This window comes from Myxocyprinus asiaticus, chromosome 34 (assembly GCF_019703515.2).
Source record: "Myxocyprinus asiaticus isolate MX2 ecotype Aquarium Trade chromosome 34, UBuf_Myxa_2, whole genome shotgun sequence".
Taxonomy (NCBI): domain Eukaryota; kingdom Metazoa; phylum Chordata; class Actinopteri; order Cypriniformes; family Catostomidae; genus Myxocyprinus; species Myxocyprinus asiaticus.
Window position 1 is genome coordinate 38374151 of NC_059377.1, and position 24396 is coordinate 38398546.

The 24396-nt window shown below is 36.0% G+C and overlaps 1 protein-coding gene across 1 annotated transcript; it reads right to left on the reverse strand.

Moving 5' to 3' along the window:
- Nucleotides 1-3179: 3179 nt before the first annotated feature.
- Nucleotides 3180-22751, reverse strand: LOC127424803 (protein phosphatase 1 regulatory subunit 1B-like). The gene is made up of 5 exons (XM_051670223.1): nt 22368-22751; nt 10018-10101; nt 8615-8690; nt 6668-6787; nt 3180-5158 (listed from the first exon to the last, which is right to left on the reverse strand). Exons 1-5 carry the CDS (start codon nt 22479-22481, stop codon nt 5016-5018), a joined length of 537 nt encoding a protein of 178 aa, XP_051526183.1. The 5' UTR covers nt 22482-22751; the 3' UTR covers nt 3180-5015.
- Nucleotides 22752-24396: the final 1645 nt, after the last annotated feature.

Sequence of the window (24396 nt, forward strand, 5' to 3'; positions counted from 1 at the left end):
GGAACACGTCACTTCCGCCAGCTGATCGGCGGCTCGAGTGTTCTCGGTTGAAGTGAAAAGCGTCAGGAATATAATATAATATAATTACATTATAACCCACAAACCTATATTGGATAAGCGACTATAGAAAAAGGATGGATGATATAATATAACATAATATAATATAATATAATATAATATAATATAATATAATTACATTATAACTCACAAACCTATATTGGATAAATGACCATAGAAAAAGGATGGATGATATAATATAATATAATATAATATAATTATATTATAACCCACAAACCTATATAGGATAAGCGGCTATAGAATAAGGATGGATGATATAATATAATATAATATAACATAATATAATATAATAACCCACAAACCTATATTGGATAAGCGACTATAGAAAAAGGATGGATGTTATAATATAATATAATATAATATAACCCACGACCCTATGTGGGATAAGCTACTATAGAAAAGGGATGGATGGATAAAATAAATTATAAGGGATAATGTTGAGTCAGCCGGTTGTTATCGCACAATAAACTCCTTGAGGCTGATACAAGACCCCTGTGCTTCATGTCGGGGTCCTGATCACCCTGTCTGGGTTTATTGTGCGAAAACAACCGGCTGATTCTACATTATCCCGCTTATTGAAATTATGTAATTTAAGAAGAAAGAAATGGCTGGACCACTAAAATCCACCTCACAAGTTTTCTGTTGGTATATATTTTGCATAAAATAACCGTCTGACTTCTCATTATTCAGCCTATTACAAGACTATTTGCCAAATAAATAAATAAATGCAAATGAAACATTGATTTGAGTTTAAATAATTTTATTAACTTACTTGTAGAGATCGCAAAGAGCTATGTATAGCAGGAGAGACGTCTCGCAGCAGATGCAGTCTCCGGATGAGCAGTGTGATACGTGGAGCTGCGGTTGTTACAGAGCAATAACAGAACGCTAGATGGCGCCACTGGCCAATCAGAATCAAGTATTCCAAGCCCGCTGTGTAATATAATATAATACAATAACCCACAAACCTATATAGGATAAGCGGCTATAGAAAAAGGATGGATAATCTAATCTAATCTAATATATTAATATAATATAATATTATTTATTTATTTATACTTTGGAGTGCCATGTAATATTATGGGATTTCTCCCACTTTTTGAATCTTTCTGGTCATTCTGTTAAGTTCTTTTCTTTTGTTTTAATTCGTTGTGTTTGCAACCACTCTCATGAAGAAAAGAAATAAAATGAATGACCAGAAATATTCAAAAAGTGGGAGAAATCCCATAATATTACATGGTACTCCAAGGTAAATAAAAAAATAATAATAATACAGAAACACTATTATAATGCAATAAGAATAACTGTAAAATAAACTTGATAAAAACTCAAAAAAATCTTTTAATTTGAGATACCTGATAAAAGTGCTATGGTATTACAGTGTTTTTTGTTTGTTTGTTTGAACATGTACCATAACACTGGGGTATTCTTTAAAGCAATATTAATATAAATGCTGTGACATATGAATATAGTAATAATCAAATACTACCACCACAGTACTTTTTTTATGAGGCAAAAATATATGAATAGTATATAATGGATTACGAATAAGACATTTGTCAAATACAGAAATGCACTGATTTTGAAAGCAATCAATTAGCCTATGACTTCGCCATTCAGCCAATAGAAACATCTGCGTCATCTTTCTCAATGCACGTGCTAGTGTCCATCATAAACCCTTTAGTTTTCATAAAAGTTTTACAGCTGTATAATTCCCCACTGCTGTGTCAGTGCTTACATTACCACAGGTTTCAATTCCTCTGTCCCATCAGTTCCCATAACAGAGACATTATATCACCATAAAAGACTGATCTGTTGTGTGAAGTAGGTCACAGTGTCACAGCTCGTGTCAATGGTGTACCAAGTTCCATCTATCTGTTAACCACAATGGCAAACATGTGGACTTTCTACAGACTTTGAATGGGGAAGTGTCCTTAAAGGAATATTCTGGGTTTAATACAATTAAGTAAAGCTCGATCTACAACATTTGTGGCACAATATTGATTACTACAAAAATGTATTTCAACTAGTCCCTCCTTTTCTTTAAAAAAAATCGAGGTTACAGTGAGACGTTTACAACTGAAGTCAATGGCGCCAATTTTTGGAAGGTTTTAAAGGCAGAAATGTTAAGCTTATAATTTTATTAAAGTGCAAACATTAATTCTTCTGTTAAAACTGTATTATTTGAGATGTAAAGTTGTTTAAATTGGGTTTTTTTAATGGTCCATTGAGGGTTTACAGCGTGGGAATCCATGCCAGACCAGTTACAAAAGAATTGACTGCGACACCATCTGTTTGCAACAACAGAATGGTTTTGCCCAATTTAATTTGCTCATGGATACCTTGTCTACATTGTCTTCCATGACTACAGACCCCATTTACATGCACAACTTTTCCCATTTGCCAGCAGCCATATCACCCTGTAGCTCAAGACTGGTTGCCCACTGAAGCTAAGCAAGGTTGAGATTGGTCAGTACCAGGATGGGAGACCTCCTGGGGAAAACTAATGTTGCTGCTGGAAGAGGTATTAGGGAGGCCAGCAGGGGGTGCTCACCCTGCAGTCTGTGTGGGTCCTAATGCCCCAGTATTGTAACGGGGACACTATACTGTAAAAAGGCACCGTCTCTGTGGTCATTAAAAATCCCAGGGCACTTTTCGTAAAGAGTAGGGGTATAACCCTGGTGTCCTGGCCAAATTCCCCCCTTGGGCCCTTCTCAATCATGGCCTCCTAATAATCCCCATCCATTAATTGGCTGTATCACTGTGTGATGTGTGATGTGTGTACTGGCACACTATGGCTGCCGTCGCATCATCCAGGTGGATGCTGCACACTGGTGGTTTTTGAGGAGAGTCCCCTGTTCACTGTGTAAAGTGCTTTGAGTGTGGTGTCAGAAAAGTGCTTTATAAATGTAATATTCAAATAAGGTCCATACTCTGAATCAGATGCACTGGAATATTCAAGTGAGCTGCTTTTCTCTTTTGGAAATACTGGAGATGCTCACTCATTCCATTCATATTTCAGTCATGTCCTTGACAACTACACACAAAAGTGCAATGAATTGCAAAATATACATCATGAGACTCATATGCTTCTGCCTATCTCTATGTATTGATTTAAGTTCCTTTATTTTGATTTTTATGAAAGTATCTGACCTTCCAAGCTTAAAAAATGTGTCTTTGATAGCTTGATATATATACACAGACATCTGCAGCAATCATTTCTAGACACCAGAATATTGGCTAAATTGGGTAATAGTTTACATGATCAGAAAATGAGAAAATTACCAAAATGTTTGAACAATCTTCTCATTGCTTTCATTGGTTAGGGGAATAAAAATCATACTTTATTTCCAAATGTAGACTGACAAAAACAACAAAGCATCATAGCACTTCAAACAGAGGTTCAAACCATGTTCAGTTTTGTCCAAATGGCACTAGGCCTAAAACCTAGAGACGTCCGAGTAAGACTAAATTATAAAAGGAAAAATATATACACAGTATTAGTGACATTTTCATTTCATCCGATGTACATTTGATCATGTAGTTCATGACACATCACTTTGGCAAACTCTTAACTATCAGTTTATTTCAGCATTTTTTTTCATTCCAAAAAATATAAAAAGGAAAGACTTCTTAACACTTCAGTGCAAATATATTTATTGGTACAAACACATAAGCCTATTGCATGTCAATGAGTTTTGAATTGTTACATGTATATAAATGTGAGTTGATAAAATCACTTTTTTCCCCCCTTACAAAAAGCAATATGTGGCTGTTGTAAATCCTTGAACTTTTTATGTTTTAGTTCATTTGAACTATTATTAATGTTTAAAAACATTTCAACATTTGTTCCCTAACTTTGGATTTTGCTATGCAAGAAACATGTAACACATTCTCTTAATAAAAACTATGATTAGTAATAAGTTATCTAGTTGATATTAATACAATCCTTTAATTACAGTAACTGCACAAAATTATTTACACATGTTTCTGATATTCCCGTTGTATATGAGCACAGAGGCACTAAATCTGGAAATGTATCATCTGTAAATAATTATGGCCATATTAGAATCTAAAAGAAGCAAATTCAGTATGTAAATAAAACGTTTGTGGAAACTTATCACGTCATTGACAAACCACAAATGAACGTCAAAACTTGTGATTAAAAATGGAAAAATAAATTGTATGAATTATATTAGTTTGTAAGAAAGAGGCCTAAATTTACTGCCATTTGAAGTTTAGTCAGTGTTTACAGAAGCTGCCCAGATGGTAGTAGTGATTTAACAGCAAAATATGCTAGACAATAATGCTCCTAAAAAATTGAGATAGTCAGCCTTTTCATGTGCACAAGTTTTTTTGTTTTTTTTTAGCAAATTATTTCATTAAGATCAATGGACTTAGTATATCAATCCTCTGTACACTAGATGGCAGTGCAGGTCCAGATGAATACAAACACACACACACACACACACACACACACACACACACACACACACACACACACACATCTAGAATTGCATACTACCATACTACTTCTATAATGTATAAATTGTAAGAGAGGTATGGTAGCATGCAATTTCAAACATAACTACACACAACCCACACATACAGGAAATGTGGCATAACACTTGCTTTGATATGAACACTGACACGTCTCCTCCTGGAGTGTGAAAACACTTCATTCAAAGCATTCATACGGCACTGCTCAAAGAACTAAACATTTGCACTTTACCTGTGTTTATGGGTGATATCAAAATACATGATGTCTGATACTGTAGGTTTGACCTTATATATGACTATTTCACTAATTCATATGACCACTCCAAAAATCCAGGTGTTCAGCCTTTTTCTCTCTCCGAAAACAAACCAACAGCTTAAGGATGGAATCACTGATAACCAATAATCAATCACTCTAAATAATAATAAGTCTTGCATCCTCAATCCACATTTCTGCACTCATCCTCTGCCATATCGTCTTTTTCTTCCTCTAACAACACCTCCTCTTCATCAGTCGGTTCTGTGGCTCTTGCCTTTCCGATTCCCGATTGGTTATCCGCCATGCCCATTTGCTCCTGTGAATCTTAAAAGGGAGCATTTCTTTAATGAATTAATCAATCAATCAATAAAATAAAATAGTATGGTTGTACAGAACAAAATAAATAAATCCACCTAAATTTTGAGCCTGATCTCATGAAAATTACGTTATTGGCAAAATGATATTATATGGGTTCTTACACGTTTCACAGCAGTTCCGAGGTGAAATGTCCACTGTGTGGCACTATAAGCGAGTTTAATATTCTCCCTAACGGATGAGGTTATTAAGGTTAATGCTCTATTGAGTTTTAAATCAACAAAACAGGTGTTTCCAGAACAAACCTTAAACCTAACCGATGGTGTCATGAAAACAAATGTTAGTTAAAAACTTAATTGTTGAAACAAGCGTATCACTTTGTGGTGCTTCTATGACACTTTCGGCTCACATTTCGACTTCAGGACTCGTACCCCGGTCCTTTGCAATTGGACCACACTCGAACAAGCTTGTAAAAGCAGTTGGATATGTTTTGATTGATAATCTGTCCGTTGACTCATGATTTGGGTTTCTTTAATTAATAACCCCCAATGACCCCGTTTCCACCTGGTATTACGATGCGTCTCGGGTGATCCGATCACATGTGGTCAGGTGAGACACATCGCTTAAATGAGTCTCCTGTGACCACTTGTGTTCAGATTTGGAGGGGAGGGTCTCTGTTTCATGACAGCATACATCAATCACTAAGTCAGTGTGTTACTGCTTGATATTAAAGCGCAACAAAGTCAGTAAAGACAAAGAAAGCATTGAGAAAAAAAAAAAACAGCGTGCTGTTTCTCCCAGATGCGGTTAAAATTGAAATCTAAGCACAAATGCAACATGTCAACCAGAATTATCCATTATTTTAGTGGATTATCTGTATTAAAGGAGCTTCAGGTGTTCGTGCTTCTCATCGGTATTGACTTCAGACACACTAAAGAAGATATGTGAAGCTCTCGTGATTGTGTATGTATCCGCTTTTTTAAATTTTACGATCGGACGGTTATTTCCTTTTAAAGACGCTCGTAACCAGCAAACTTTAAACTCTTGTTTTAGCACAGCGGTTGATTGACAGGTCAGGGGTGGAGCTTCACTGCTGCCAGGGACGCATGCAGGAAGGATTAGCGTTTACGCCTCAAATGCGATGTGGCCAAATGTGTTTTTGACCACATTCGTATGTGGTTTTTGTGATCCGATCACAAAACATTTTAGACCCCACAATGCATCACCTGAAATGCATCTTAATAGGTGGAAACAGGGTTTTACAGTCATTATTATTTTAGCGCATCTAGTGTAGTAGTGTTCATTTCACCAGGAAACCAAGGGTTTCATCCCTTGTAAAGAAGTTTGGGCCTGAAGTGGGCAAATATGATTTTTTAAAAGTTCAGCAGTACCCTTACAAATGCAAAATAATTAACACAAATTGCCTCATTTCCTAACAAATATCTCAGTTTCTGATAATTATCCACATTCAAATGCACAGGATTTCTCTAGTTTCTTATTGAATATAATTAAGATTACCAGGCATGTGGGATGAGGATAGCTCCTCCTCCTCTCTCAGAATAGGCTCCTCCCCTTCCTCCTCTACATGAGGATACACACCTAATTTCTGCATCTGAGCTTCAGCCATCTGCTGAACGGCTAGAAACACGACACACACATGCACAGGGGATACACACACACACACACACACACACACACACACAAAACAGGGATCACCAAAGCACAAGGGAAACAAAAGACAGAAACAAACACAAAGACACACAAAGGTAAAGAGGGGAAGGGTTTGTTTACTTTTTAAAAAAGACTTTGCACTGTGCCGACCACTATGGGTTTTGTGCTATGTAATAGGAAATGTACAGACAGGGATAGCCCATCCGAGAATCTGCAAGACAATTTACAAAATAGACGACAACACACATCCAAAGACCAAAAATGTTAAACCCACAGTAATGCATGGCTAGCTTCCGTCAGAATATTTTAACACATTAATAAACCTCATTATGTGTTATGATTGACTGTACTGTCTTTATATGTTGGGTCCGAAAGACCCCAATGGTGAACTTTTTTTCGCTTCACCATAATTTTTGCAGTCTTTTGATTTTAAAGTAGGCGTACCCAAGCTGTGTGGTCATTTACAGTGGCCACTAAAAGTATTTGGACACTTAAGTCACACTTGAAAATGTCTGGATTTCATTGCATTAGAAACAGTGGAATCTGTAAACAAATGAGGCTAGAGCTTTTCTCAGAACTAACTTCATAGCATAATGTTGATAACCATAAAAATATATTTTGGCTTATATTCCCTCTGTTTCTATAAAAAAGAAAAAATTACAAAAATTAGGCACTTACAATGGAAATGAATGGGGCCAATCCATAAACGTTAAAATACTCACTGTTTCAAAACAATATACGTGTAAAGATTAATTCAATGTGATAAAATAACGGACTAAACTTTTCTGTGTAAAGTCCAATTTTACAACTTTGTATATATAACGCCGCAAACCCTAAAACGACCGTAAAAATGACAATTTAAACAAGTTTACTGCTCAAACAATACATGCGTTTTAACAAAAATCAATGCAAGTTCTTTTATAAAATTATAAACTTCAAATTTCTGCCTTTAAACCCTCCAAAAATGCGATTTTTATTTAAAAAAAATTTTTTTTTTTAAAGTCAAATTATTTTTTGTGGTAATCAACATTATGCCGCAAATGCTGTCGATTGAGCTTAACTTGTATTGAACCCGAGATATTCCTTTAACTATGGACATGTTCCACTAACATTTGGCAACCAGAAAGTGTTCAAACACTTGTTTCTTTTATGAACAGTATATCTATTGTTTTTCATTTTTAAAAGACATTTTAGACCCAACAAACATCATTTTTGTTTAATGTTTCGCTTAAAAAGTGTGCTTCTGCTATCCTTAAAATAAATGGCACTTTGTTTGATATTTTATTATCTAATGCAACGATATTTAACATTTTTAAGTGTTCAAATACTTTTTGGGGGTATTGTAAAAGCATGCAGTACATTTGTACATGTGTTCTCACAGTACACGTGTGTAAGTGTCTCGGCGTGTTGATATTTGAATCAAAAACAGCAGCACGAGCATGTTGGCATAATCTAGTAATCTAGATTGTCCTCAGTGCACTGGTCTGATGGTGAATATTTTTGATGGATGTCTGCCCTCCAAAACAGAGAGCAGAGTGTGTGTGTGTGTGTGTGTGTGTGTGTGTGTGTGTGTAGCTGTATGCTATCTCCTGTAATCCAGGATGATCCAGAGCAGCACAGACTCACACCCATCACAGCTGTCACCATCTCTAATCTTACACACACACACACAAATGGAATAAACAGACTTGGGAGAGTTTGTAAACCCATGCAGAGGCGGCACTATATTTATCAAAGGAATATGCACAGTACAATAGGCATAAATCACATATCATTGACATAGTTGATTCTTACCTTTTAATGATGGTGGCTGGTAGATATTTGGGTTGATTCGTTTTGGTTTTAGGACACCATTTTCCCCTACAACCCACTGAAGATAGTTTCAGCGTAAGTAAATTACACTATTGGCATGTTTAAACTTGCAATAAACACATGCACAGTGCCTTACAAAGCCAAAACGCAATAGCTACGCAAACACTGAAAATGTTTTTGTTTTTTTTATTGTCCAGCCAAATGTGGATTGATTATAAAACCCACTCTTGCCTTATTCTGTTTTCTCTGAATTTGGGCATAGTTAGGCAAAAGCCATCTGTTCAACTTGATCTGGAAATCGACATGTTGCTACCGAATGTTCTTGTCCACTGAAATCGACCCAGTGTTGCCGATTACTGACCTTGTTTACATGGACACCAGAAAGTTGTTTATAAATGGGTATAGTTTACAGCGTATGTGATTTTCCCACTGTACTCCCAGAAATGTTGAATTCTTTTCGCTGTGTTGACTTGTTTATATGATGCATGGCTCCATCCTACGACATTAGGCATCCGGTCTGTTCATGCACATTCTGCAAAAATCGGTAAGAATGATGCTAATGTGTTTACATGGCCACATAAACCACGTTCCCCGGGAGAAACCTGGGTGTGCTACACCACTTTCTCCCAATCTGTTAACCGGCGTAAGGAAAACGCTTTTCTTGTTTACGTGACGTTTCAGAACATTGCTTTCAGCAAATGCCCTGGAATAAACAGTTTTCTTAAGTGCATGTAAACGTGGTCACTGACAAGCGGCATCCCCATTCACGCGTGCCCATACCTTCAATAACACTTCCAGCTTCGGCCACTGGGGGCACTGATCAAATTTTGTAAGCACAGACCAATTTTAGAAGCAGAACTTTCGATCTGCTGATGCTGAATTCACAGTTATATCAGTCATAAACCTGATCTTGACAACATGTAGTTTCTGCATTTTGCCTTTGAATGGCAGCACATATATAACAAAATGTACATTACATTATGTGTATACAAATATTATAATAAATAATATATTATATAATACTTAGATAATATATTAATACTATCCAATTATTATTTAAAAAACTTTCTATGGTATTGCCATGGCAATCATATGGTACTACATACCATGTACCCTCAAAATAATTTTTTTTGGACATGTACTCTTCTAAGTACTTTGGAGTACTATGTAAGTACCATAGTAAATTAATGTGGAAATTATTCAGTTTGATCTGATACCATCACTGTACCATGGCATGGCCACATTACTTTTCAATCATCTGTTAGTTATTGCCGAATAGAATACGCACTGCAACGTAAAGTTCAATTTAGTTAATTTCTTGTATTGCCATGCAAACATATTCTGAATGCTGTTTAACCTCCAGAACTGAGGTGGAACTGTGGTACCTGATGGGTGGAGTTATCATCCTCAGTTGTTGTTTGATCTGCTACTTTGAACAGTGTGGCAGGTGTGGGTCTTCGTCGTCGGATCTGAAACATAAGATCCAAGGAAACCATTTTTACAACCTGCTTAAATGTAATATACAGGCCCGTCTGTCCTAACTCTTTTTACTTTTACATTGTGGTTAAAAAATAAACATTGCTTTCAAGCTGTCCACTTTCAAACATAGGTGTTCTGGGTGGTTGCCAGGGCAATGCTGTCCAGTTACTATGGTGTTCCGAGTAGTTTGTTGGTGGTTGCTATGTAGTTTCTAGGGTGTTTGGGGTGGTTGCTAGGTGCTTGCTTACTGGCCCAAGTCAAAAGAGGCCACACCGAAGACTGTGACATTTTGATCCCTGATATGGCTCGAGTCCCCCCCTTCAGTGATCATCTATGGACCATTTCATCATCCACCAGGCAAAAACATCTCTCCTCAACAATCCACATGATTTTTCCATCTTCTTTGTTTTATGTGCATTAGCATTGGACCTATTTGGCTAAATGGCCTGTCAGTATTTGACTCTCAAATCAACTTGCATGCATGTGTTTCTTGTTTCCATAATATTGCATCCTCACATTGTAAATCAATCAATCTATCTATCATACTTTCGTATAGCTAGTTAGCTAGCTTGGCAGAAAACGATTGTACTATCTATCGTACTATCATACTATCAATCTATCAAACTATTTTATAGCTAGTAAGCTAGCCAGGCAGAAAATTATCTATCTATATATCATACTTTCATAATGCTAGTAAGTTAGCTAGGCAGAAAAAGATCATCTATTATACTATCTATTTATTGAACTATTTTATAGCTAGTTAGCTAGCTAGGCAGAAAACGATTGTACTAGCTTGCTATCGTACTCTCATTCTAACGATCTATGTATTGAACTACTGTATAGCTAGTTAGCTCTCTAGGAGGAAATTATTGTACTGTCTTGCTATTGTACTATCATACTATCTATTTATTGAACTATTTTATAGCTAGTTAGTTAGCTAAGCAGAAAAACGATTGTACTATCTTTCTGTCGTACTATCAATCTATCAAACTATTTCATAGCTAGTAAGCTAGCCAGGCAGAAAATGATTGTTCTTTCATTCTATCTATCTATCTATCGTATAGCAAGTACGCTTACCAGGCTGAAAACGATAGTACGATAGCAGGACAGTACAATCTAATGAACTATTTTATAGCTAGTTAGCTAGCCAGGCAGAAAATGATTGTACTAGCTTGCTATCGTACTATCATACTATCTATGTATTGAACTATTTTATATCTAGTTAGCTTGCTAGGCAGACAACGATTGTACTAGCTTGCTATCGTACTCTCAAATCTATCTATTTAGGGTGACCATATTCTGGTTTTCCAAAAAGAGGACACCTTTTGGGGAGTTGAATAATAGGGTTCAAAACTGTGTTACTATGAATGCAAACTTTAATACAGTGAAAAAGACACGCTATTAGCATAACAAATATATAAATAAACATTTCCAACATTCTTTTGAATGTCCATGCACTAAAACAAAATATTTGATGCCATGAGTGTACCTTCATTTACTATTACTATTATTCTGAATGGCCATGGAAAATGAAGCAATGTGATAATTTTACCTGGGTCGCAAAAAGTAGTCCATTAATTTACCTGATATAACTTTCACCTTTTGCTGACCCTTTTTGCTCCGCAGAGCTAATGTGTGCTTCTAAATCACTTGCACCTTTATTAGCAACTGACACATAAGTGCCAGCTTTACATGTCACACATTCTGTTTCCCATGGATCTCAACCTGGACGAATGCATGGGAATTTTTTGAGCAAATCTTCTGTAAATTTGCACTTTCGCTTGGGCATTGTTTCCACTCAGCTGTCATTTGCTGCTACTGTCAAGCAACCGTTTGATGCCGAACACAACAGCGCTTTGCACGTTCGCGGAGAGATTGACAGGCAGGAATTTGGCCAATAGTTGCTGCAAGCCTCTTATAATCGACCAATTGGTGTGCGAGAAGGCAGGACTTACAAAGACGGGTTAAAGCAATGCAAATATGTGCACACACACAATGAAGCATTAGACCAGATGCACATCATAAAGCAACTAAAGCCGAATCCTGGACATTTTCGCAAAATTAGAAATCCCGGCCAGATGCTTTTTTAAGGTCTTCATATTATCTTTTACCTTTTGAAATGCAATAATTTAAATGTCCTTGTGCTGTTTGTCCTACTGACTAATATAATGCGTCAACATATGGACACAAGTCTCCTAAATGACTTCATCATAGCCAAGAAAGCACCCCAAAACCAAGACATTACTGTCCATGTGATAACCACATGTTTGCAAACATAAAAGCACCAAAGCAATGAAATCCCTCTTCCTGTTTTAGGTCATCTTTCTCTACACGAGGAACAGAAACATTACATTTGTTAATCAAAACAGCTAATGACGGCACTTCAACCACATTGTCTACGCAAGCAGAAAGTCCTGTGTACCAGATGTTAGCCATTGTAATTTTGAGTGAATCTCACTTTTAGATTCTGTTGAATATTTGTTTTATGTTTTACACAATTAGGTCCAAAATGTTTACATCGCACACTAGAAACATTCATAGTTAATAAAGATGTTTTAAAGGCATAGTTCATCCCAAAATAAAATGCTGGGTGAGAAAGTGGTGACAGAATTTTCATTTTTGGGTGAACTATCCCTTTAATTACTCCCTTAAAGTTCTCCTTATCCTGTGCTCAGATTAAATAAGACATACACAGCCTCTCATCTTCCAAGTTGCACTTCACACCTTCACTAATATTCAGTCTAAATCAGCACTTTACTCAGCATTCTGCACTGAATCAGACAACGTGTGTCCCTGTGGATCAACTGGGTGCATAAAAATCACAGTCCCTGTTCATTTCTGTTTACACACAAACATGCATCACACCAAAGGTCACCTTGTGACGTCAATGACTGAGTCTCTGTGTGTGTAGATACCAAACTGCCTACAATCTAGTAATGCAACTTATTCAAGCAGTGTTTTTCAGTCTATTGTCTCCCACGATGGCACATTTCTGGAATACTTCAGCTGATTTTAAGTTAGTGGGTCTGGAGTGTAGCTTGAGTTAAAGTGCTCTCAAATTACATCATCCCAATCTCTGATGCCATTATCACATTTTCTAAAACACAGCCAGTCACCATGTCTTCTTACGCAATCTACGCAAAACTATTATTTGACCTTTTGCTACACTTTTACTTCGGAGCCATAAGTGCCAGAAATGAGCTTTTCCATTAAGGGTTAATGTGTAATTTGTGATTCAAAACAAAATGTGAAGTAATGTTAACCACAGACCTTATTTAACCATTATGTTGTGTTCCGGTCATTTTGACCTGGCCGATTTTTTTTATTATTATTCCATTTGGAATAAAATTATTTTATTGTTCACATATGGAATATGAAAACACAAACAAAATTTGGACCATTTTCTTTTTTTTATTGAACTTTGTTACACTTGTTGTGTTCCTGGTCAAAAATGACTTTGGAAATGAATGAATTAGAATACAAAATACAGAAACATTAAGTGATCAAGAGCATCCCAATTTAGATGAGCACATATATGGACATGTGACATGTGTGCGAACATGTGAACACACACACACTCTTGCACAATGTGTGTTTAGCGCCTTTTTGTGCATCGTCTTTCCATGTACACTCTGAGGAATATTTCAAGATCTTCTTATCAAATGTTTTGTTTGGACTCATTTGAATCGGGACATATTTGCAATTTATGAGAAAGAAACAGTTCTTATTTGTCAGCAAATAAAAAAAAGTGTTATTTAAAAATTGGTAGGATCAGCTATACGCATTGTAAAGTCCGGATTCTAAGCTTTAAAATTACACCTATTTTGTTCAGATCTAGCAAGTGGTAATTATTTTATATTTTTTTGTTTTCCGCAGGGAGTGCCCCCCACTAGACCAGTATGAGATCAGATTAAGGAATCCTTTTACATACACACATACATACACACACTCTTATATATATATGGAGTGGTGGTGGCGTAGTGGACTAAAGCACTGAACTGGTAAGCGGAAGGTTGTTGGTTCAATTCCCACAGCCACCACCATTGTGTCCTTGAGCAAGGCACTTAACTCCAGGTTGCTCCAGGGGGATTGTCCCTGTAATAAGGGCACTGTCAGTTGCTTTGGATAAAAGTGTCTGCCAAATGCATAAATGTAAATATATATATACAGTTGTGCTCAAAAGTTTGCATACCTTGGCAGAAATTGTGAAATTTTGGCATTGATTTTGAAAATATGACTGATCATGCAAAAAAAACAAAAACTGTCTTTTATCAAAGGATAGTGATCATATGAAGCCATCACATAGTTGTCTGGCTCCTTTTTAAATCATGATAACAGAAATCACCCAAATGGCCCTGATCAAAAGTTTACATATCCTTGAATGTTTGGCCTTGTTACAGACACACAAGGTGACACACACAGGTTTAAATGGCAATTAAAGGTTAATTTCCCACACCTGTGGCTTCTTAAATTGCAATTAGTGTCTGTGTATAAATAGTCAATGAGTTTGTTAGCTCTCACATGGATGCACTGAGCAGGCTACATACTGAGTCATGGGGAGCAGAAAAGAACTGTCAAAAGACCTGCGTAACAAGGTAAATGGAACTTTATAAAAATGGAAAAGGATATAAAAAGATATCCAAAGCCTTGAAAATGGCAGTCAGAACTGTTCAATCACTTATTAACAAGTGGAAAATTCGGGGATCTCTTGATACCAAGCCAAGGTCAGGTAGACCAAGAAAGATTTCAGCCACAACTGCCAGAAGAATTGTGCGGGATACAAAGAAAAACCCACAAATAACCTCAGGAGAAATACAGGCTGCTATGGAAAAAGATGGTGTGGTTGTTTCAAGGAGCACAATACTTGTTGACCCCTCTCCAAACATAGCGCTTATGGTTGTGTCCATAAAGCTCTATTTTGGTCTCGTCACTCCAAATTACAGTGTGCCAGAAGCTGTGAGGCGTGTCAAGGTGTTGTCGGGCATATTGTAACCGGGCTTTTTTGTAGTATTGGCTTCTTTCTGGCAACTCGACCATGCAGCTCATTTTTGTTCAAGTATCGTTGTATTGTGCTCCTTGAAACAACCACACCGTCTTTTTCCAGAGCAGCCTGTATTTCTCCTGAGGTTACCTGAGGTTATATATTATACTAAAATATGAACAAAAAAGCAGTATAAAAGCTGTCATTATTACTAAAAAGAAGTTGATAAAAAGATCTAATGCAATATCTTAATGATAACATATGCAATATGAGAGATTTATAAATAATCTTAGTGGGCCGGTCATTTTTGACCGGGAATGCAAAATGTGTTAGCACAAAACAAACTCAGCACCTTATAAATCACTGATTTAAAGCCGCTATTCTCCAAACCCACTGGAAATCAGCCAATGGGTTTGAGAACCTACTGCTTGCCCTACAAATTCACGTCACGACTAAACAGCTCCATTCGCAATCGGATTAATTGCCAACTTGTAGCTATCTGTTCAAATTCTATTTCTAACCATGAGTTATACCATTACCTCCACCTGCATTACAAATTAATTCCTTCATAGACATATCCTATGATGCAAATTTCAACACAGTACATTACATCTCTTTATTTTGAAGCAGAAGATTAGAAACAAGCCAGTATTTATCACACAGTGGTATAGTGAGATCAACAAGATTTTAACATTATGGAGATTAACCCAAGAGATTATCATTTCCCTTGTGTCAACCTTTCCGGAAACCTCGCTTACATGTATAAATGATGTTTGCATATGTAAAGCCTGATTGCATGAACAACATAGCAGATACCATTTAAAGCTGAAGTGTGGGAATTCTGCTCCACCATCCTCACTAAAACAGAATAGCCAAAATAATGACTGTTTTCAAACAGGTTTCTCAAACACTCCTCACTTCTGCCATTGGTTGGAAAAAACAGGTAGTCCAGCCCCAAATTCACGCCACTGGTTGAGCCAATGTTGCTGTGTCTGGCTGGTCGGGATGTTGAAACAAACAATGTCCCCAAAGAACCATAAAGCAAAATCAAGAATCCTATTAAATGGTTCTTGATAAGAAAAATTTTTTTTTTTAACCTTAGGTGCAAAATTGAAGAACCCTTATGTCTTGTGTTGAGAATAGTCTACAAAATCAGGTTAGCTGAATAAAAGATAGATCTTCCTTTAATAATTGTGAGAAAGCTGTTCCATCTAACTTCGTTAAACTCCTCAGACGAAACCAGACTGGTATGTATCGCTATATGGACGCCAGAAAGGACTTGCGTGCCACTTCTTAACTTAATATATTAAGAGAAATAAGGGTTGGTTCCTTCAAACCTTTGGCTGCTTCTGTAACAAGGAACTCAAAGGCAGAGAGTGTAAATGAAGGGGGAAGGGAAGGCAAATTAACGAAGACATCATGCAGTGAACTGGTGACCTGCTTAGTTTTTTTTTATTTTATTTTTTATAAACACTATTCCGTGATGTTCATGTTTATAGGATACAAACGTAAGACTACATCTGACACAATGCTGATATCCAAACCAATGCCCTCTATAAAAAAGTTTAAATTTAGAGGCCCCAGAAGGGATAAAACACCAAGGGAGTTTAATCAGCCTAAATTTGGATTTAATTACGAGGCTGAAATGAACCTCTGTTACACAAAATTCAAGAAAAAATTGATAAATGGAAAAACTGACACCCAGTTTGGGGTGTAAAATTAGAATGACTGTTGTGCCCCAGTTGACTTCAAATATCCCATGGGGACCATGTTTGTTTAAAAAAAAATATTAACAGAATAGAATAAAATATTTTCTCAATTTAAGTAAATCTTGGCCAAAATACATATAATTAAATATTATAAATATTATAGTATAGTGCATTGGTTTATTTTGCAATAATTAAATGTTATTTATACACTTTAGTGGTCACTGTACAAAAATACTTGTGGCGACTGACCAATCAGAATAAAGTATTCAACAATACAAAATTACATTTTAAACATCCATGCTTCACTATGGCAGAAAGAAACAGCAAACAGAAAAAAAAAAAATAGAGGTCAAAACATCCGTTTTAAAGAGTAAAACCATAAGTGCTTTATATAATAGTGTGACAGTCACTATGGGATTTGGTCATACAATTTAGATGACAAAAGATACTTTGGGAAATATCTTCAAACTAGGAAGTGAATTATGTCTACATGTACTGAATAACAATCCATTCCTTGGGCTGATTTAAGGCATCTGTTGTAACACTTTATAGAACATCTGACTAACTATGTATTTGCTCTTGTAGCAATTTTGAAATATGGCAGGAGGATGAAAAAAGTTACCAGGGAGACAAAAATAAATGCTTTCAGTTCAGTCGGATACATAGACACATATTGGACAGTATCCATTAACTACAAAATAGGACAAAGATGAAAACATATTTATCAGTGTTGGGTGTGCTTTGATTACAAGGTAATTAGTTACTTTGATCAAATTAATTTTTTTAGTGGAAAAAAACTCACTACATTTTCGATTCTTGTAATCAGATTACAGTTACTGACTTTCAATTAAGGTAGTTACTTTTAAGCACACTACTTGTGTTACACAATATTTGGGTTACACAATATCCTTTTTAATTTAATAGTTAGTAATGTGATTACTTTTTCCAATTAAGTAATCAGCAAATTAACAATTTTAGAGAATTAGTCATTTGTAGTGGATTACACTGACATTTATAATATGATTTTGGGAACAGACTCTGGTCTATACTTACTGGAATTAAATTTGAGAAATCTTGAGAATTGACTTAGAATTTGTTAATGCTATTTCTTGGTTAATCGTCAATACTTAATGAGGTAATAATTAAAGAATGCCTAAAACATGGTATCACTATAAGCATTGAGACAAATATATTGTTTTAGCTGCTAATGCCTTTGCTTTTGTTGTATGGAGGATGAAACCTGCAAAAATAATATATAAATACACAAATACATACATCTGCATATTTATTCATAAATAAATATTTAAATAATTAAATGTGCGGACATATACAATATATATATTTAAAAATAAACAATGTAATGACCAATGCAAAAATAATGCAATATAAAACATAAAAGGTTGGGGAAATGCAATTTGTTTTTTAAATTCTACATTACTAAATTTCTTCAATCATTCATTTATTTCTGTATGCAGTTCTGTGTTTATTTTTCCTTCACGCAACATGCTAATGAGAGGATAACAACAGCTGTTTAGGCATCACAGTCAAACTATTGATGATTAAAGAAATATACAATTTTAAAAAATCAACTTTTAATGTTGTATTTCCTCAACCGATTTATATTGTATTACTTTTGCATTAATGGTTGCATTTATTTATTTGTATGTCTCTTCTCACATTTAATTTATATATTTTTTTATGCACAAATATATGGACTTATTTATTATTTTTGCAGGTTTTGTCCTCCATATTGGTTCTAGTTTTCATGACTTTTACACTGACTGGTCAAAAAAAAAGTTGCATACTTTAATATTTTCTTGGACCACCTTTAGCTTTGATTACAGTGTGCGTTCATCGTGGCATTGTTTTTGACAAAGTCACAACATTTATTTCCATCCAGAGTTGCATTCATTTTTGGCCAAGATCTTGCATTGATGAAGGGAAAGTTGAACCACTCTGTAAAGTCTTCTCCAACACATCCCAAAGACTTTCAATGGGATTAAGGTCAGGACTCTGTGGTGGCCAATTCATGTGAAAATGATTCCTCATGCTCCCTGAACCACTCTTTCACACTTTGAGCCTGACGAATTTTGGCATTGTCGTCCTGGAATATGCCCGTGCCGTCAGGGAAGAAAAAAATCCATTGATGGGATAACCTGGTCATTCAGTACATTCAGGTAGTCAGCTGACTTCATTTCATTGCTGCATAACATTGCTGAGCCTAGACCTGAACAACTGAAGCAACCCCAAATCATAACACTGCCTCCAGATGCTTGTACAGTGGGCACTATGCATGACGGGTGCATCGCTTCATGAGCTTCCCTTCTTACGCTGACACGCCCATCGCTTTGGAATAGGGAAAATCTGGACTCATCAGACCACATGACCTTTTTCCTTCGCTCCACAGTCCAATCTTTATGCTCCCTAGCAAATTGAAGTTGTTTTTTCTGATTAGCCTCACTAACAAGTGACTTTCTTGTGACTACACAGCTGTTTAATCCCAATCCTGTAAGTTCTCGTCGCATTGTGCGTGTGGAAATGCTCTTACTTTCACTATTAAACATAGCCGTGAGTTCTACTGTCGATTTTTTACGATGTGACTTCAAGCGTTTTAGTGATCTCCGATCACAATAATTAATTTCCTGTGCGAAGCTTTCGGTTCACCACTATCCTTCCAGGTTTTAATAATGCATTGGACAGTTTTTAAACCAATTCCAGTGATTTCAGCAATCTCCTTAGTTGTTTGCTTGATGCAGGCCAGTATTTTCAAAAACAGAGTGGAAATTAATTTTATTCATCAGTAATTGATTGAATGGTAAAAAGGGGGCGTTCCAAACCAGAATAGAGTCAGACCTGAGTGCAAGTTTGCAAAAATACTGCCTTAAAGCTATTTGGCTAATAGTTAACATTTTCCTGTAACCTGCGGACATGGTGATATCAGCGGAAATGGAAAGTTGTTTCAGAGAACCAAGTCATTGCATTTTAATGAAATATAATGAAGACAAACATGTATTTTCTTAGGAATTACGTGCATTGATGAATCATGCAAAATAAGACCAAGAATGTGTACTACGTAAATGAGGTCAAATTAAACTAGAGGCCTGTTGTAAAGAAGACTTATATGGGTGACCATGTTTTACCACTTAACATTACCAGCACCAAATGCAAACCATCCATTCAGTCTCTCACACTAATAAACAAAGCACATGCTCTTGAGTCTTGAGCAACAGCTTCCTGTCAGCACAGGAAGAGAGGCACAGAGTGCACAGAAACGTCTAAAACAACCTAAATCATGTCTTCATTACATAAATCTTGGCCATTAGGAAAACTTTCGTGAACGTAACATCTACACAAATGTCAATCTATTTGTCACATATCAATATGTGCTGCAAAAGCCCCACAAATGCAGGTATAATTCAAAGGTATTACATTACTGTGGCAGATCTGTGGCAAGTAAAGCATGACAAAAAGTGGCTTTAGAAGTCAATATATTGTTTGATTTCCTTATCATCAAACATAAGCCTATCACTGGCCTAATCCACAGCAATCCATTCTGCAATTGAGTGCATCAGTCTCTCGATTTAGAGGCTATTTATACCAAACACAATTAATCAAATTCAATATTTGCAGAAAAAAGCCCCAAATGAAGATTGCATTTGCATTTATTCCTTTAGAAGATGCTAAAGAGTCAAATATTAAATAGAAATGACAAAAGTGACTTTAAAAGAAGCCTCTGTACATCACCTCTTCCTCTCACCTTTTTTAACTCATGTCTCCTGAGGATGAATCGCTGGCATATCTCTGCAGCAAAACAGCTCTCCGACCTACTTTAAGACTAAAATTACAACAGCAACAGGACAGGGAACTGGCCCAAGCACACTCGCGCTCTCTCTCACACACACACACACACACATCTGCATTGTCAATCTCAAAGATCCAGTAAGAGGGATTTTTACAGCTTTCAGTGCATCTCAATGCACCTTTATCTCAAATATTTCTGTGAAACTGAATTCAATGCCAAAATCAATAGCAGACTTGGAAACATCTGGGACAAAAGTGGCTTCCCTGTTCTATGAGAAAATCAACATGCACATTACCACAACATGAACACACCACTAATCAAGAGGCAATAAAACCAGGTTCTGTTATCCAGAGTATCCAGACCATCAACTCACCCAAAGTCCAGGTCACACACACTGTTTACCATCTCCAGGACAGATTTATAACTTTTGCAGCCTCACATTTTTTGAGCTAGTTCAGTGTGAGGGTGAATCTCACGAAAACATGTTCAGGTCATTTTTCACCCCAAAAAAAGACCATCAAGATTTTTTGCTTTGTGACATTATAACAGCACATTTTTCCAACTGCATTTTTTAAAATTCTCATTACAGTAACGTGTGCAAAGGTTTTATTTTATTTTTTTTGAATTCACATTATTATTAATAGTGATTCTCATTGGGGGCCTGGGTAGCTCACCGAGTATTGACGCTGACTACCACCACTGGAGTCGCGAGTTCGAATCCAGGGCATGCTGAGTGACTCCAGCCAGGTCTCCTAAGCAACCAAATTGGCCTGGTTGCTAGGGAGGGTAGAGTCACATGGGGTAACCTCCTCGTGGTCACGATTAGTTAACCGCGCCACCACAAGGACCTACTAAGTAGTGGGAATTGGGCATTACAAATTGGAAGAAAAGGGGATAAAAAAATAAAAATAAAAAAAGGTGATCCTCACTGTAGTAAAAAATATTCTACAGTAATGTAGCATTACTGTAATACTATGATTAGCATGAAGGTACTACAATAAATCCCACCATGATGCAAAAATACTTGATAAAAAAAAAGAATTTCCCCCACATTTCAGTAGTGAGAATCTGATTTTTTTTTTCATTACGGTGTCACAATGCAAAATTTGCTTTAAGTAAAATGTAATTCCTTACTTCTTTCTTTTGATTTAAGGATGAAATATGACCCGGATATGTTTTTCACATGTTCATAGCACCTCTCATTATAGCAAAAATACAGTACAGTAATACAGCAAAGTAAGTATAAAGGTAGTACAACAAATACTACTATACTTAACCATTTAAATATTATATCTTTTTACACATTGTTGAAACGAGAATCTGATTATTTTTTTTTGCATCACGGTAATAAGAACTGTAATGAAAATATCACAATGCAAACATTTTTAAGGTCCTAAAAAAGTTACATTTATTTTAAGCAAAAAATTTTTTTTTGCTTTTTTTGATTTCGGGATGAAATGTGACCCGGACATGTTCTTGACATTGTCATATCACCTCTCATTACAGTAAAAATACAGTACAATAACAGTAAAATCATCATAATTTAAGGTAGTACAACAAATGCTAATATGATGTAAGAATACTTAATTTCAATATATAAATGTTTTTCTCATTTCAGTAATGAGAACCAGAATTTTTTGAATTACAGTAAAAATGCTCAACATTTGGGCCAGTTTCTATGTAAAATCCAGGGCCGATTTCTCTTCCCAGTCCACCCCTGGTCAGCACTACCTGTCAGTGTGTGCATGTGTAAGAATCTCCTACCATTTCAACCTGCCGCGGGTCCAGTTGGGTTGGTTCTGTGGCTGGGACTGCAAACTGAATTTTCCTTCTTTCTTTGGGTTCCACCGGGCCCTCCGCGGGACTTGAGGGTTCCATAATCTGCTTTGAATTTCCTTAGTATCTGACTAACCCTGTTTCAACATATATCAACAGCCTCATACAGACATATACACATACACACACACGTGGTATCCCCCAAACAGCTTTCTTCAGTGCTGTTAGTTTATCCTGTTTTTTCTTTCGTTTTTTCTCTCTCTATTGAGTCTCTCAGATGTGCCACCGTTCACTGTTTTTTTATTTATTTAAATCTCTTATCTCCCTGATCTCCGGTTTTCCTCGGCCTCCCACTCACTGTGTTCAGAGTCAGTGCAGGACATCCTTATATCAGCCTGGGGGAGGGAGAGAGGCGGAGCTCACTGAGAGAGGATGGCACTCTTGCGTGTTTTAGGGGTTGTGCTGACGTTGATTTGTAATCAGAAAAAAAAAAAAAAGATAATCTCATGCAGCTGGCTGAGCCTCTTTTGGCCTCTATTTTGTGAATAGGAGATTAATAGAAAGAGAGAAAAATGATAGAGGGTAATAATTCATGTCGGCAACCAATTTCACTGCATTTAGTTTTGGCATATTTGACATTCTTAATTGTTGTAATTGCAATGTTGATTTTGGAAATAATCAGAACTGTAAAAACAATGCTAAGCAAACAAAAGTAGATTTCATAGACACAATTTATACTCACAACATTTGATGCAATTTATACATATAGTAGCCCCAAAAGATATTTGGGCACTTAAGTCACACTTAAAAATGTATTAATTTAATTAGAAAATATCAAACCGAGTGGTATCTATAAGCAAATGACTTTTAAGCATCTGGTGTCAAGGTGATTTTTAAGGGCTGTTTGAAGTCAGTTCTTCTTGTAGTTCCTCACATTAACTGAAGTGTCCAAATACTTTTTCAAGTCTCTAGTCTTGTCATTTAAAACCCAACAAACTTCTTTTTGTAAAAATTTTTGCTTGAAAAGTGTGCTTATCCTCTGTCTTTAAAATAAACGCTACTTGGTTTGGTATTTTGTTTCTAATGCAATGACATTCACACATTTTTATGTATGGCTGAAGTGTCCAAATATTCCTGTGCCGCTTTATGAATAAAAAAATGCATCGAACACACAATATAAGTAACTATAGGCCTATGCTTTGAGTATAAATTGTGTATGATATTTGGTTCATAAAAAGATCAAGGGATAAACACTATAGTTTATCCTGGCTGTTCTGTTCAAATGTTCATTTTTTTCATATCTAAGACATAATTTAAGAGGGTGTGTTGATCTCAAATATAGAGGAAGTGCAGAGGACCCTGTGGACATAGATATTGTGAAATACGTTTGCATCTGTTAAAAGCCAGTCATGCTTTTCATAAAATGATAAAACAAACCTTTGCAACTTGTATGCCCGGAAATAATACAAAATCCTACAGGGGAACATATACTGTTGCGATACAGATTACATTGACATAGACTGCAGAGAAGGCTCATTAGCACCACTTTGTGGAAAGAAACTTTGGTGGTTAAATTAATGAATACAAGAGATGGATTTAACAATGAAACAGAAACTCTAAAATTTTAAAATAAAATTTAAAGTAAAATTTTACCTGACATCAATAAGGGAGTGTAACAGGTGAATCTTATGAAGAACGGTCCAGGTCATTTATTTTGGCCAAAGTTGCTCAGTCAAGTTTTGTGCTCAACACAGAAGCTTATCAGCTGCATTCATGACATATGATGCAATAAAGGTCTGTTTTTACTGTATTTAAACAATTATTTTTAAATAATTAAATTCAATACATCGAAAAAAATGTTTAATTAATTTGAATATAATTACATAAGCAATTCATTCAAAAAAAAAAAAATTTAATTAAACGGAACTTAATATAATGGGCATATCAGCAGATTTGTTAACTGATAATTAGGGTGTTTTATTGATTTTGAAACTATTTAAGATCTGTTCTCCTCATG

Excerpts from the sequence above, each read along its gene's own strand:
- LOC127424803 (XM_051670223.1), bottom strand. The coding sequence starts at position 22,481 with ATGGAACCCTCAAGTCCCGCGGAGGGCCCGGTGGAACCCAAAGAAAGA. Across the intron at positions 8,691-10,017 it reads ATGATAACTCCACCCATCAG|TGGGTTGTAGGGGAAAATGG; the intron begins GTACCACAGTTC and ends AACTATCTTCAG. Across the intron at positions 5,159-6,667 it reads ATCCTCATCCCACATGCCTG|ATTCACAGGAGCAAATGGGC; the intron begins GTAATCTTAATT and ends CTCCCTTTTAAG.